General features: G+C 63.5%; 2 protein-coding genes across 5 annotated transcripts; one reads left to right on the forward strand and one right to left on the reverse strand.

The window, feature by feature from the left end:
* Positions 1-2,309: 2,309 nt before the first annotated feature.
* Positions 2,310-5,614, reverse strand: SLC52A3 (solute carrier family 52 member 3). Of its 4 annotated transcripts, none has more exons than XM_053992638.1 (4): positions 5,194-5,614; positions 3,235-4,305; positions 2,857-2,980; positions 2,310-2,733 (listed from the first exon to the last, which is right to left on the reverse strand). In XM_053992638.1, the coding sequence occupies exons 2-4, from the start codon at positions 4,260-4,262 to the stop codon at positions 2,521-2,523; spliced, it is 1,365 nt and encodes a 454-aa protein (XP_053848613.1). In that variant the 5' UTR covers positions 4,263-4,305; positions 5,194-5,614; the 3' UTR covers positions 2,310-2,520. The 4 variants fall into 4 exon arrangements, with proteins under 4 accessions (XP_053848613.1, XP_053848612.1, XP_053848611.1 ...); XM_053992637.1 differs by having other exon boundaries at positions 5,050-5,614; XM_053992636.1 differs by lacking the exon at positions 5,194-5,614 and adding an exon at positions 4,694-4,866.
* A 3,602-nt stretch (positions 5,615-9,216) lies between these two features.
* On the forward strand, positions 9,217-13,293 carry FAM110A (family with sequence similarity 110 member A). Its single transcript, XM_053992881.1, has 2 exons — positions 9,217-9,237; positions 11,501-13,293. The coding sequence occupies exon 2, from the start codon at positions 11,569-11,571 to the stop codon at positions 12,568-12,570; it is 1,002 nt and encodes a 333-aa protein (XP_053848856.1). The 5' UTR covers positions 9,217-9,237; positions 11,501-11,568; the 3' UTR covers positions 12,571-13,293.
* Positions 13,294-13,896: the final 603 nt, after the last annotated feature.

Here is a 13,896-nt window from a genome sequence, read left to right on the forward strand (position 1 = left end):
AGCATCCACACAGGCAGCACCATGGGCCTGCCTGCTTGCAGCCATGTCTGCTACTTCAGTCATGCCCAGAGCCACATCTGGAGCCAGCTCTGCATCGCAGTGCCCCTGCTCACTGCTTTGTGTGGTACTCCACAGCCCAGGGCATCCCATGGCATCCTACAGTATCCTATAGCCCAGGGCATCTCACAGCCCACATCATTCCACAGCATCCCACAGCATCTCACAGCATCTGATATCCCACAGTATCCCACAGCATCTCACAGCATTCCACAGCTAAGTGCATCCCATAGCTCACAGCATCCCCCATCCCAGAGCATCCCATATCCACAGCACTCCACATCCTACAGGATCCCAGGGCTGCTCCCCATGTGGGCTGGGGTCTCTCCACTTGCTCCCGCAGCGCTTGGCCAGGGATTGCCGGCAGCACCACGAGTCCCATCTGTCCCTGCAGCGCTGCCCTGACGTCAAGGCTCTGCCAAGTTCAAGGTCACCTCTCCCGCAGGGCTGCGGCCCCGAGGGGACATCGCCTGCCGGGCTGCTCGCGGCATCCCACACACACTCTGGGCTCCTGGCCTCCGCTCCCCGATTTATTTATCCGTGCGTGTGCCTGTTCTCTCCTGGAAGGCACGCTGGCAGAACGGGCGATTACTTACGCCCTAGTTGGGCCTGCCTGCCCGCTGCCTGCCACTGCCTGCCCGCTGCCCGCTGCCCGCCCGCCCGCTGCCTGCTGCCTGCCTGCCCGCTGCCCTGGGATTTTGTCTCTCTCCAGGCTGCGGTGTAATAAGGGAGGTAATTAAGTGTAAAAGGCAGGAGGAGGGAGGGATGGGAGGGGGGAGCAGCCCCGGCTCCTTTCGGAGGCAGGGGACTGCGATAATGTATGGTAATAACCGCAGCCAGCCCTGCCGAGCTGATAGCGCTGACGGCAGCGCCTGGGCCCCCCCAAACCTGCCCCCGCCCCTGTGGGGAGGGGGAGCAGCGCCAGAAGAAAGGCTCAGCCTTCCTCCACCGGGTTTGTGCCTTCCTGAGCAGCTGTATGGAAATAATTCCCATCGGAGGCAATTGTTTCCTCGACAAGAGGGAGGGGTCTGCAGGGGTACTGTGGGTGAGGGGTTTTGGGGGCTCCCAAGGGCAGGATCATCCTCTTGGGGGGCAGGAGAAGAGAGGTCAGGTCCCTACTCCAGCTCCCAGTCTACCCACAAGGGACATATCCTGCTACTGGAATGAGACAAACTGTCCGGCAGTGCCCCCACATCTCCCACCAGTCCTCAGCTCCCTCATCCTCCATGGATCCTGGACAAGGGCTGTGGGGTCAGCCAGGATCTGCCAGAGGATGCCCACTAGTGCCAGGAGGCAGAGCCCCCACTCCTTCCCTCTCTGCTGCCTCAGCTGCAGGACCCCCACCACTGCCAGCTTGGGGGGCTGCTGGCCATTAGGTATTCCAATCTCGTTCTTCCCAGAGGCGTCCGGGTCGCAGCCGGAGCCCCGAAGTGGCTCCAATCCGTGGTCTGGTGCTGCCGCCGGCGCAGGGAGCAGATGCCAGACAAAGGGCCGGGGACAAAGGCCCGGCTGCCTCGTGCCCCAGGGAAGGGGCGCAGGCGCGTGCAGGGCACCTGTGCTGTCCCATCCCGGGGCTGCTACTGCCCTGACCTCCCGTGCCTGCCATGTCCCAGTGTCCATTCAGCCCCTGTCCTGGCTGGCATGGCTGGGGCACAGTTAGGTACCAGGTGGGCCAACCCTGGCACTGGCGCTGTGCCACCGCTGCCACGGGCCCTCTGCCTGCACTGCTCTGGTGCGAGGCTCTGCTGCGGCCCCCCCCATTCAGCTCTGCCCACCTCAAGGTGCAGCGGGGCTGAAATGGGGTGCAGGGGGGCACAGGGCTATGGGGAGGGAGCAGAAAGCATGGATGGGACCACAGCAGAGGGTGGCAAACATCACACATGTCACTCCAGTCCCACTGTGCCTCAGTTTCCCCAGCTACTATTGGGGGCCTTGTGAATGTTCCGTGTTCCCCCACCACCCCCCTCCCCACGGCTGCCTTTGTCCCCACTTCCCACAGCCGGCTGCAAACCCCCTGTCTGGGGGCAGCTGCCATAGCACAGGGCCAGGAACGCCACCGGTGCTGCCGGGCGCAGCTGGGGCTGTGCCCACCCACAGAGTCCAGGGGGGCTTTAGGGCACGATGCCAAACTGTGCCGGATCCCCCAGGGGAAGGGACTGGGCATGGCCCAGTTGAGAGGTACCCAGGTGGGGGGCACTGGCACAGACAGCCCCCTCAACATGGGGGGTGCAGGCAGCAGGGAGGCAGAGGGCTGAGTAAAACACCTTCTATTACTTTCACAGGATGGAACATCCCGTGCCCAAGCTGGGGACAAAGCCCTGGAGATGCTGCGCCCTGGCAGAGCCCATCAGGGAGCCGTGTCTGCAGCCGTCCTGGTCCCAGCGCTGCTTCCCAGCCAGCCAGCCTCATTGATTTTGGGAGTTCATGCTGGCAAGAGCAGCGGTTTTGGGGCGTCCACCCCACTCATGCTGGGCACTGCAGGCTGCAGTAGTCAGCAGATTTGAAAAGGCCATAGACGTTGACAAGGGGGAACATGATCAGTGCCCCGAGGAGGGAGCCCAGCTGCTCCAGCGCCCCGTACCACACCAGCGCGCTGCGGCTGCGGCTCCGCAGGATCACCCCGGCCATCACCTTCATGTAGGAGAGCGTCCCGGTGAACAGCACCCAGGAGAGGACCTGCTGGCACAGGTGGAAAAGTGGTCAGGGCCAGGGTTTCCCTACTGTGGGGACATTGTGGTGAGGTCAGGTCCAGGTGTGGCATCAAAGACCTCCCTGAGTGAGAGGGACACCGTGACTTACGATGATGACATCGCCCCACTGGGACTGCTGGAGGAGTGGGCAGGGACTCATCACTGCGATGGCCATGTTGTAGGCACCAAAGCCTGTCCCTGCCATTGTGAGGATGACCATCAGGGTCAGGGACCTGCAAGGGACATGTGAGTGTCACTGGAGAACACTACCTTTCCCTGGTGAGCAGCACAGACATGCAGCACATTCCAGCTCCTTGCTGGCTCCATCCTCCTTTCCTGGGGTGTCTGTGCTGTCAGGACATGGACACCCCACAGGCCCTCTCCCACCCGCTGCCCACAACCCCAACCCTTGCAAAGGAGGGGCCGCTCTTGGGGCAGAAGCCTCTGGTGTGCACCCTGCTGCCACCCCCAGGGCCCTGCAACTCACCTGCTGGGCAGGAACATGGCCATGATGCAGGCCAGGGGATTGGACATGGAGCTGAGCGTGGCTGCCAGGTGGTACGTGGTGTGTCCGTAGGGCAGGCAGGAGTAGGACTGCACCGATGGCAGGACCCCGTTTGTTAGGGCGCTCACCCAGGCGATGAGGAGGTAGATGAGGGTGAGCTGGGTTAGGGAGTAGGAGATCTTCTGTGGCACGATGTCCCCAGGTCCCTTGGGATCCTTTGGGCATGAGCAGCCCCTGCTCAGGTGCGAGTCAGCTCCCTCGTCAAGGATCTGGTCAAATGAGTTCAGCACAATGCTGCTGGGAAAGAGGTGCTGCTGAGAGAGCTCCCACACCTTGGGCTGCCGGGTGAGGAAGAAGAAGGCCAGCAAACAGGTCAGCATCATTGCAGTCATGAGCAGGAAAAAGATGAGGGTGGAGAAGTTGGGTGGGAGGTAGTGGGTCTCCAGATGGAAGATGGTGCTCTCCACGGTCTCATTGCCAGTGGTGATGTTGACCTTGTAGCTTACGTTGGTGCAGCTGGAGATACCAGAGCCCTGGCCCAGGGCAATGAGAGAAGGGATCAGCCCACTTAGCCCTTCGCCTATGAAGAAGGTGTTTGTGTACTGGGGCTGCAGCTGCATCATGAAGGGCAGGAAAGTGACAGAGGAGGTGCAGTCCACCAGGGCCAGGAAGAAGGTAAGGATTAGGAAGGGGATGCTGTGGGATGTTCCGGCAATGAGGGACGTGTGGTTCCAGAGGAAAGCCAGGAGCAAGCAGGCAATGACACCCATGGACACAATTGCATAGATAACAGCCATCTCCTTCAGCAAGCCAGGCCGAAAGCGATTCAAGAGGGTGACAAAGAGTGGTCCCACGTTGGCCATCTGGATGATGATGGTGATGTAGGAGGGGAGGTACCACTGCTCTGGCAGCACTGTCACCAGCAGTGGCAGCTCCACCCACAGCCCGTTGATGGCCACCCAGGAGCCCATGCCGAAGGCAGAGGCCAGAAGGTGGGTGAGCAGTGCCATGGCTTGAGGCTGGGTGTCTGGGCCTGCGAGTGACGCTGCTGTGCTGGGGGGAGAAACTTTGATGAATGGTGAGGTGAGATCTGATCCTTCCAGATCCTGGCCCTGTCCTCCCATGACCACTGCCTGTGTTGGCAGAACAGCTTCCCTCCTACGTGCCACGAGGGTGTGGGACGCACAGCCCAGCCCAGCCCCACTTTGCCCTCTGCAGGCCCTGTGGACCCCTCTGCCCCCTTCAAGTGATGATATGGTGCCCTCCTGCCCTGGGTGTGGATCCTGATGAGCTTTGCCTGGTCTCATCCCAGAGAGCTGGGGCTTGGCAGCACCAGGTGCGGTACCCAGGAGGGCATTGAACCTGTGCCAGCTCACGTTGCAGTTCCGTGAAGCCTGGAAGGGCTCGGCACAGCCGGGTGCAGGGGGAAGAGGGCTCTCACCTGGGGGCTGAGTGGCCTGGGCAGCTGCTCGGCTGGGAATGGACGCCTCGTACCTCCCACTGCATCTGCAGGGCAGGACGACGCAGCGCCCGTCCCCTTCCAGTCAGGATCCGCGCGATCCCGGCACGCTCCGGTGACCGCGGGCGACAGGCCCCAGCAGCCCAACCTGCAGCCCAGCCTCTGCTCGCACCAATCAGCTGAGTCAGCCGGGCTCCGGACACATCCCTTGCCCACTCCCATCCCGCTCCTGGGAGGAACTCTCACGTCCCATGTCCCCACGTTCCGTGCCCGCCCCGGTCCCGCAGAGCCGTTTCCAGCCCTTCCCCGGCGCGCTGAGGCCGCCAGAGGAAACTCACGTCTCACGGGGCTGAGCCCGGCGGGCGCAACGACCCAGCCATGGCCCCGGCCCCGCGGGGAGGCACCGGGCTTGGAGCAGGAGCCAGGAAGGAAACGGGCTCCGGTCTGACCGGTCCCTCGGCAATCTCCCAAGGGTAACTCACTGCGCTTTAGGGAACCGGCAGCACCACGCGGGCGGGAGCCAGTCCTGGCTGCCGGAGCAGTGACGTGAGGCGGGCGCGTCACCACCTCCGGATGCGGACCGGTGACAGCCTGGCCCTGCTCTGCTCTTCGTCTTGGTCCCAGCTGGCAGAGTCCTCAGCTCAGGGGGGTTATTATTCTTGGCGGTGTCCTGGACTTTGTCCTTGTCCCCGCCTGAACTGCGTCCCACCTATCACAGACTCTTCTTGCAGGTGCAAGTGTCACCCGATGACGGTTCCTGTCCCCATCAGGATCTCTGCGGGGGTCACGGGTTGGCGTGGGGCTCTGGGGGAACCTCAGAATGTGGCAGTTGTCCCACCTCGGGACACTGCGGGGACCAAGCCGCGAGCCAGCGGATGAGCCACTTGCACCGGCCGGGAGGTGACGCGGGTGAGGAGACAGACCCCTGGTCACCCCCAGCAGCCATCCCCCCTCTCCCAACCCAGGACCCACCGCCCCAGGATTGCCTCATGGCGGCTCTTCCCCCAGCACCCACCGGGTGTCGCTGGGAGAGCGGGCTGCAGCCCTGCAAAACCTGGGGCTGCCTTCTACCCGTCTGCTTCCCTGCCTGCTTCCCTGCCCCACCTATCTGCAGTGCCCGTACCTGTCCCTGTCCCTCCGGGGGACTACAGTTTGCTCCTCCACCCTGCCCTGTGCCTGTGGGAGCACCCATGGCAGCCGTTGGGTGTAGTGGGGACAAGTCTTGTCCCCGGGGCTGCAGGGATCCTGGGTGACAGTGGAGGGGGATGGTCACAGTTTGAGGTACTGCTGTGCTTTAATCCCAGCAGGCAGGTTAGACCCCCTCAGCTGCTCACTCACACACATCCCCCCGGTGAGATGGGGTACAAAATGGGGAAAGATAAAATGGTAAAAGAGATGAAACTGACGGTCAGCTTAATAGGAAAAGCAAGGATGTCCTGTAAGTCCAAGGTATCCCAGGGCGGGGGGGGGGGAGGGGGAGTGGCAGAACTGTTCCATCCACGTCCCCTCACAGTTTCTATGCAGCCCCAGCGCTCTCACTCACTGGTGGGGCAGCGGGAGGAGCAGAGAAGTCCTTGGGGCTCTGTGGGCATCGCTCAGCCAGGATCAGACACTCCTGGGTTATCAGCACTGCTTTCAGCACAACTCCAAAACAGTCCCGCACTGGCTCCTATGGGCAAAATGACTCTATCCCAGTTAAACCAGTACAGAACCCCAGGGGACCTGGAAGGTGGGGAACAGGTGCAAGGTGCTGGGGAAACCAGGCGCAGGGAGCTTGGGGTGGGTGCAGGACAGCTGAGGCCACGGTGTGTCCATGGGCATGGGGACAGGGAGGGGACGGCAATTGTCCTGTGTTTAATTTGTCGGCACAAGGAGACGGCTCAGCTGGCAGTGAGACCCTTCCCAAGGGCGAATGGCTACAGGGCAGGGGCAGTTCGACGGGGTGCTGGGTGTGGGACCTCCGTGTTGCCCCTTCACGCTACTCACCCAAATCCACGCGACGCGTGCTGCCTGCCCCGCCTGTGCCTTCTCCGCCCCCTGCCCGCCCCGCAGCTGAACTCCCGGCTCCCCGGCCCCTCGCCCCTCCGCACCCCCGGCAGATGCGAGCAAAGGCCCCGGAGCAGATGGCAACATTTGGTAGCCGAGTGGTCCCTGCCTGCGGGACTTTGCTGGGCTGTGATGACCATCCCTCCAGGAAGCCCCCTCCTCATCCAGCCAGGGCTGGGGAGCCCATCCCAACTGCAAGCCAGCGCATGCCAGGGGGTGCAGAGGGGATCCCCAGGGTGGGAACACTGCCCTTGCCATGGGGGTAACAGGGTGGCAGGAGGGCATGGGAAGATTGGCAGCCCAGAAAAGCAGAGGTCTGTCCTTGAGCTCAGCCCTAGTGAGACCCATCCCCTAATATCTTCTTCCATGTGTGAGCAGTGGGGATGGTCTGCCTGGGCAGAGGGTGGCTGCTACTCCAGTGGGGGACAAGGGGACCCCCTCACTCCAGAGACTACTGGCCACCCTATTTGAGAGGGTATGACCCCCCCAGACTTTGGGACCTGCTGGCGGGTCTCAGCCTGGACCCTGGCAGTCTCAGCCCTATTTGCATTCCATTTCCATGTGAAAGGAGCAGGTCAAGTTGAAAGTGGAAAGGCTGGTGGGGGCAGCAGGGAAGGGGCCGCTGCCGGAGGTGAGACCCCAACAAAAGGGCCGGATCCCCAGGGCCCAGTGCTTGCCTGGCCATGGGCTGCGGCCACGGCCCCACGGCAGCCGCCATCTGCGGGTCTGTGCCGCCGCCACCACTGGCCAGACAAAGGCCTCGTGCCCAGCATGTCCCCATCTGTCACCTCCCTGGCTCCCGGATCCCTGAGCAGAGACAGAGTGTGAACATCCGGGTGCAGGCAGCATCATTCCCTCTGCCCACAGGGAATGGGGCGATGCTGGGTGCAGCGGGTGCCTCCCCATTCTGTCCCCATGTTCCTTCTGGAGCAGTTCTGTAGAGCTCTTGCTGGGGAAACTGAGGCAAGAGCAAGTGGTGGCTTATCCTGGGTCAGGGCATGGCAATGGGCTGCAATAAAACACTTGGGAGTTAACACCCAAGATTAAGGGGTTGGGGACCTCTCAGCTCTGGGGATGCCTCTACATGGGGGTGCCCACACTGCTGAGCCCCAACCCTGCAGCTTGGCAGGTGTTGCCAGGCACCCGTAGCTGCCTCCACCCAGCACTTCCAGGGGGGAATTGGCTGCTGACTGTGTTTTCTGCTCGTTGGCAGCTTAATTTATCATCCAAGAGGTCCCGGCAGTGGCACGAGGGTGTCTGTAGAAGGTGAGAGCAAAGGCACTGCCAGTGCCTTGTTGTCCCTCTGTTCACAAACACCGTCCACGTGTTCCTGGAGCAGTAGTGGGGATCCTTCACTGGGTGCTGGAGGAGCATTCCTGCAGGAGGCTGTCTTCCCGGGGCATGTCCCGGGATGCTCCCGGGGAGGGCGAGGCTTGGGGCGCTGCCTGGATCCAACGCCCCACTCCAACGGGCCAGACGTGCCCGAGCAGCTCCTGCAGCCTCCTGCCTGCACCCGCACAGCCTCAGCACCTGTGGGGGGACGCAGCCTGCAGGCTCTGCCCTTGCCTACCAACTGGGATTTTCTAGCTGAGCCCGTTGTGCGAATCTGGGCTCAGGGCAGACTCTGTGCTTCCCTTGGCCCTTCTCCCTCCACCAGCTCCTTGTCTTGCTCCAGGAGCCGTTTGAACAATGCAGGGCTGTAACTGAGCTCCATAGCATGAGCCAAAAGCTTGATCCCTCTGTGCAGAGCTGAACGGAGATGCCTGTACTGTGGTGCAGGAGCCACCCTGGGGCTGGGTTCAGGCCAGCAGGTCCAGTGGCTGCAGGCTTGGTGACCCTGTTCCAGTCTGTGACCTCTGTTCCTGCTATCCAGTTTATTTTCCTATGTTTTGGAGTTCATTGCTGCTAGGTGAGCGGGGAAACAAAATGAGATTTCCAAATCAGAGCAAGCTCTGCCAACTGACCAGACCAGTGATATGAGGGAATCTGGGTGCCCACAGGAAGGCTGGGATTTTCCCCTGTGTCCCTGAAGCCCTAACCCAGCACAAGGACCCTCTGCCCACAGCGAGCAGTGACATCCAGAAGCGTTTTGGATTTGTCACTGTGAGCACCTCAGGCTGTATGTGCATCCAGGCTGCCCAACCAGCACCGCGGGCTGAACCGGCACCCGGGGCGTCACCGGGCTCCGGCACGCTGCGTGGCGCAGCCTGGCATGGAGGAATGCCCTGTGGTTTCCATCCCATGTGAGCGCTCGGAGGGTGTCCTCGCCCGGCGCTGACTCAGAGGCAGCCGCTTGCATGCAGAACCGCTCCAGCACCCTGCAGCCGCCATCACGCGGGGAGACGGGGAGGACGTGGCTGGGGAGCAGGAGGGTGGGGACATCAGGACACCATCAGGACATCCTCGGAAAGAGAGCAGGGAGAAGAAGTGTGGCAGCTGATCTGTGCCAACGAGGCTCCCACGCTGCAGGGCCAATCCAGGTGGGTGGCAGAGGTGGTGCTGGTCCTGTGCTGGTCCAGTGCCAGCAGAGTGGGGCTGGGTGAGCCGGTGAAGGGGTCACAACCGTGTACCTCTGGAGCAGCTCTTCCAGGCAGGAGGTGACCTGGCGTGCCATGTGAGCCTGGCTGGACTGCCCACCCCAGGAGGGAGAGGAGCTGGGGCCACACTGGGCAATGCCCAGAGCTCAGATCCCTGAACTCCAGCTGGGTTTGGGGCATGGGATTTTGTTGCCGAGTTTCTGGGGCTGTTCGGAGGGCGGCTCCGCTCAGCTCAGCTTGGCTCGGTGCAGCCCAGCTCGGTGTGGCCGTGCCAGCGCAGTGGCTCAGCACCGCAGGAATGTGGAGCAGCAGGTTGTGCCCGGCCGGGCTGTCCGTGCTGGGGAGGGGTCCCCACGCTGGCCACTGGTGGCTGTGCTGGGGCTCCCGTGTCCTTGTCCCTGCACTTCGCAGCCATCTCCTCTGTGGCTTGGCTGAGTGTCTGGTGCAAGGCTGAGCTCCAGTGCCTGATGTAGGGACACTTTCCCTCTTTGCCTTGCCTGGGGGACACTTTTGCACCCCTGTGCTGAACCGAGGAGCCCTCCCTGTGCTGGGCACAGGTACAAGGGCAGTGAAGCTGGCCATTGGCACAGGGGCGGGGCAGCACTGGACCCGAGGGGTCGGGCAGAGGGGTGCAGAAAGCTGCCCCGGGGAGGAGGCAGGAGGATCTGTGCCGGTCCTGGGACCGTTCCCAGCTGTCGCACGCCTGGCCGCCCCCCTGCAGACATTTTCCAGGTCAGGAGGCAGCATGTCCCCCCAGGCAGGGGACGAGAATGGGGAGAGGGGCAGCCCGCCTCCCCCTTGGCCACTCGTCTGTCACAGCGTGTCACGGGGATGTGTGCTGTGCACGGATCTTGCTGGGGTCCTGATTCTGGGGAATCTGGCATCCGTGGCCTGGTAGGAGGTGCAGACATGGCTCATCTGTGGCTCAGCCACGGCTCGGCGGGGCTGTGGGTGCCGCTGGGACAGGCGCTGGGCTGCTCCCAGGAAGTTTGTGCACGCAGGTGAGCGGGTGACGGTGGCAGCTGCCTGCTCGGCTGCCACGGGAGAGAGTGAGGCCACAGCACACCGGCTCCGCCCTGCCCACCACTGCACCTGGTGAGTGCTGGGGCTTGCTGTCACATCCTCGGGCTCATCAGTGCCCCAAATCGGGACCCTCAGGAGGAATCTCAGAGCAGCTTGGGAAAGGGGTTGGGGGAGGGGGTCTGACCCACATATGCTCCTGTGTGCCCTGCCACTGCTGAGCCCCTCTGGGTATTGGGGCTACTCTTGGTGTGTCCACCTCTGGTCAGGGGGCTGCAGAAGGGTGTAGGGCTGGTTTGGGTGCCCTCCCCCCCCTTTTCGCTGTGGGCGGGCTGGTGCCTCTGCGCGACCGTTGTGGCGGCTGCGCTTGTTGGGGTTGGCAGGGACCCAAGGACACGGGGTGCACAGGGCCTCACGCTGCCCCGAGCACACCACGGCCGGGGAAGCACGAGTGGAAACCCCCGTGTACTCCACTTACTTTCCAAGGAGCTCCAGGATGAGAGCAGGGAGCCTGGGAACAGCCCCGGAGCTTGCGAGAGCTGAGGGAACAGCAGAGGGAGTGGAGCACCGAATCCACCAGCCCGGCAGGGTGGTGGGTGATGGAACCCTGGGCATGGGGGATGCACGCCTGGGAGCAGGCAATGCACCCCTGGGCATGGGTGATGCAAGGATGTAGATAAGGCACCCCTGGGAGCAATCAGTGCTCCCCTGGGAGTGGGTGATGCACGCCTGGGAGAAGGACCTGCCCCCCTGGATGTGAGCAGTGCACCCCTGAGCATGGGCGATGGGCACACGCAACGCACCCCTTGTTGTGGGCGATGCACCCCCGGCACCTGCGACTTGGGCAGAGCATCAGTGAGGGGCGCTTGGCTCTCTCCGCCCCCACTCTCTCTCCAGGGTGCCCCTCGCCGGCACCGGGGCGCCCTCCCCGCCGGCGCCATTGGCCCCGGTGCGGTTTGAAGCAGGCGTGCGGCGCGGATTGGCCGGGGGACTTGTCGGGGAGGCTCGGCAGCGGCGGAGGCGTGGTGACCGCCTTCAAATAGGCAGCCCGGAGCCGGGGGCGCAGCGAGTGCGGTACCGCACAGCCTGGGCTGTCTTTGTCTGCCGTGGGGCCGGGGCGCGGGCAGGGGCAGCATCGCCGCCGCTCTCACTCCGGCCCCGCTCTCACTCCGGCTCCTCTCCGCAGCCGACGGCACCTGAGCCCCTCGCTGCCCGTGGCGGCCGCTCAGCCGTGTCCCGGTGCCGGCACGGAGGATGCCCGTCGAGGCGCTGCAAGCCGGTGACACCATGAAGGGGGTGGCGGTGACGGCGCCTTTCACCTCGGCCATGCCGGTCCGTATTCTCCGCAAAGGGCCCGCGTATTTCCGCCGGCACGCCGAGCCGGGGGCCGGGAAGCCCAGCGCAGTGGAGAGGCTGGAGGCCGACAAGGCCAAGTACGTAAAGAGCCAGAAGGTCGCCAGCACCAAGCAGGAGCCTGTGAAGCCACTGGTGCTCAAGCAGCCCCTCTTCACCCCTGGAGTGCGCCGGGCTGTGCTCACCCCCAGCCGCAGGGCACCCCCCGGGCCGCGCCGCGCCGATGCTGCCAGCCCGAAGACCTCCCTTGACCTGGAGATCCTCAACAACCTCATCAACCTCTGTGACAGCCCCTTCCCTAAGGCGGAGAGCCCGCTGGGCAGGGAGTGCAGGTGGCGAGCGGAAACGCCAGAGGTGGAGGGGGCTGTCAAGCCACCGGAGAGCCCGGCCACCACCAAACCCCCTGGCAGTGTGGCCGTGCGGAGGGTGGACGTCCGTCCCTGTGGAGCTCCGCGAAGCCCAGTGACACCTCTGCCTGCATCCCCCATCCCAGGTGGGCTGCCTGTGACCCCGTCCCGCAGCTCACCCGCCCGCCCGGAGAGCGCCCGCCGGCAGCCGCTGCTGCACCGCTCCAAGTCGGACCTGAGCGATCGGCTCTCGCGGGCCACCGCCGACCTGGAGCGCTTCTTCAACTACTGTGGCCTTGACCCCGAGGAGATGCAGGACATGGCGGCTGAGCGCTTCGCCCGCGCCAGCTCTGACATCGTGTCCCTCAAGTTCCACAGCGTGAGCACGGCCAGCTCGGAGGGCGGCCACTCGCCACCCAGCGCCGCCACGCCGGAGGGACGGCCGGCGGAGCGCGTGCCCTACGGCATCTCCATCATCGAGCGCAACGCCCGTGTCATCAAGTGGCTCTACGGGCTGCGCCAGGCCAGGGAGCCCCAGCAGGTCTCCGATGTGTAGCAGTGCCGTGGTGGGCGCTGGGGATGGGCCGCTCATAAGTGGGCAACGCTGGATGGGGACAAAGCACTGACTGTGCCCTGGGACCTCTTGGTGGTGACAGGACCCTTGAACTCAGCCCTGCTGTGCTGCAGCATCACTGGCCTGATGTGGCCAGGGATCCATTGTCAGACCCCTGTGCCAGGTTCCTGCAAGCCTGTGGGAAGGCAGAGGACATGTGTCCCTGGGTGTGTGGCTGGTCCTCAACACCCACAGGGCCTCATGTGTGGCTGCCCTGCCTGCACTGCTGGCAGCTCCTGCCTGTCCTGCTCTTCACCAGCACCCTGGGTGGGGTGCAAGGGGCTGGTTCCCCCTGCATGGAGCAGGGACACTGCACCGGTGAAGGAGCTGCCCCCTTGCAGCCTCCACAGAAAGGGTCCCACTGCCTGGGGTGGTGGCCACATCCTGGTGGTCCCATCTTATTGCTGAAGAAAAGCCTGGTGCTTTGAGGCATGAGGGGGAAACCTGACCCCCTGCTTCAAGCTGCCCAGGGCTGTGTGTCTGTCTGAGTGTCTGTGGGTGCCTGTGTTCCCCTTCCTGGCTGCCAGTGGGCAAGAAGCCCCCAGCATGCTGGGCCTGGTATTTATGAAGACAACAGTTCCTCTTTTCTACTGTTTTCCTTATGTTTGATCTGTAAATAATAATAATTATAATGCAACCAGTTTTATTAAATGCCTGTGTTTTGGAGGCTGTGTGTTGTCTCTTGGGGCGGTGGAGGTTGGGATGGGACAGGGACTCTTGGGGTGCCGGTAGCTCTGCAGGGCTGTGGGTGCTGAGTGGATGGGTGCTGGAAGGGAATCATGGGTTCCATGCTGCAGCGTGCCAGCGCGGGGCCCGGCAGGCACGGCCGGGCGGCGGTTGGGTCAGGCAGGTCCCGGCAGAGCCCCAGCTGTTGGGATTCCCCTCTGTGCCATGCACCCTCCCCTGCCTCCTTCCCTCCCTCCTGCAAAGCTTGGCCAGGTCCCAGCTCTCCAAGAACTGGGAGATGGGGGTGGCAATAGCGGAGACCTCCCAGGTGGGCTGGGATGAAAGCTGGCGCAGGGAGTGCTTTGAAGATGAAAAGCGCCCGTGTGTTCTCCCAGGGCAGCCTCACATGGCACCACAGCTCTCCCGGCACCTCAGGTGCCACCTGTGCCCTGTGATCCCCATGCTACTGATGTGTCCCATGCAGGCAGGTGTCTGCTGGGGAAGGTGACATCAAAGCCACCAGCAAGCTGCACCCAGGGATCCCACCTGAACCTGGGCCTGCCGCTGCCTCCCTTCAGTGGCAGCCCCCCAGCAGCTGCTGGC

This window comes from Vidua macroura, chromosome 17, assembly GCF_024509145.1.
Source record: "Vidua macroura isolate BioBank_ID:100142 chromosome 17, ASM2450914v1, whole genome shotgun sequence".
Lineage (NCBI taxonomy): Eukaryota > Metazoa > Chordata > Aves > Passeriformes > Viduidae > Vidua > Vidua macroura.

Coding starts and splice junctions, on each gene's coding strand:
- FAM110A (XM_053992881.1), top strand. CDS start 11,569: ATGCCCGTCGAGGCGCTGCAAGCCGGTGACACCATGAAGGGGGTGGCG.
- SLC52A3 (XM_053992635.1), bottom strand. CDS start 4,559: ATGAGACCAGGCAAAGCTCATCAGGATCCACACCCAGGGCAGGAGGGC. Junction 2,981..3,234: donor GCCATGTTCCTGCCCAGCAG/GTGAGTTGCAGG, acceptor TGTCCCTTGCAG/GTCCCTGACCCTGATGGTCA. Junction 2,734..2,856: donor AGTGGGGCGATGTCATCATC/GTAAGTCACGGT, acceptor CTGTGCCAGCAG/GTCCTCTCCTGGGTGCTGTT.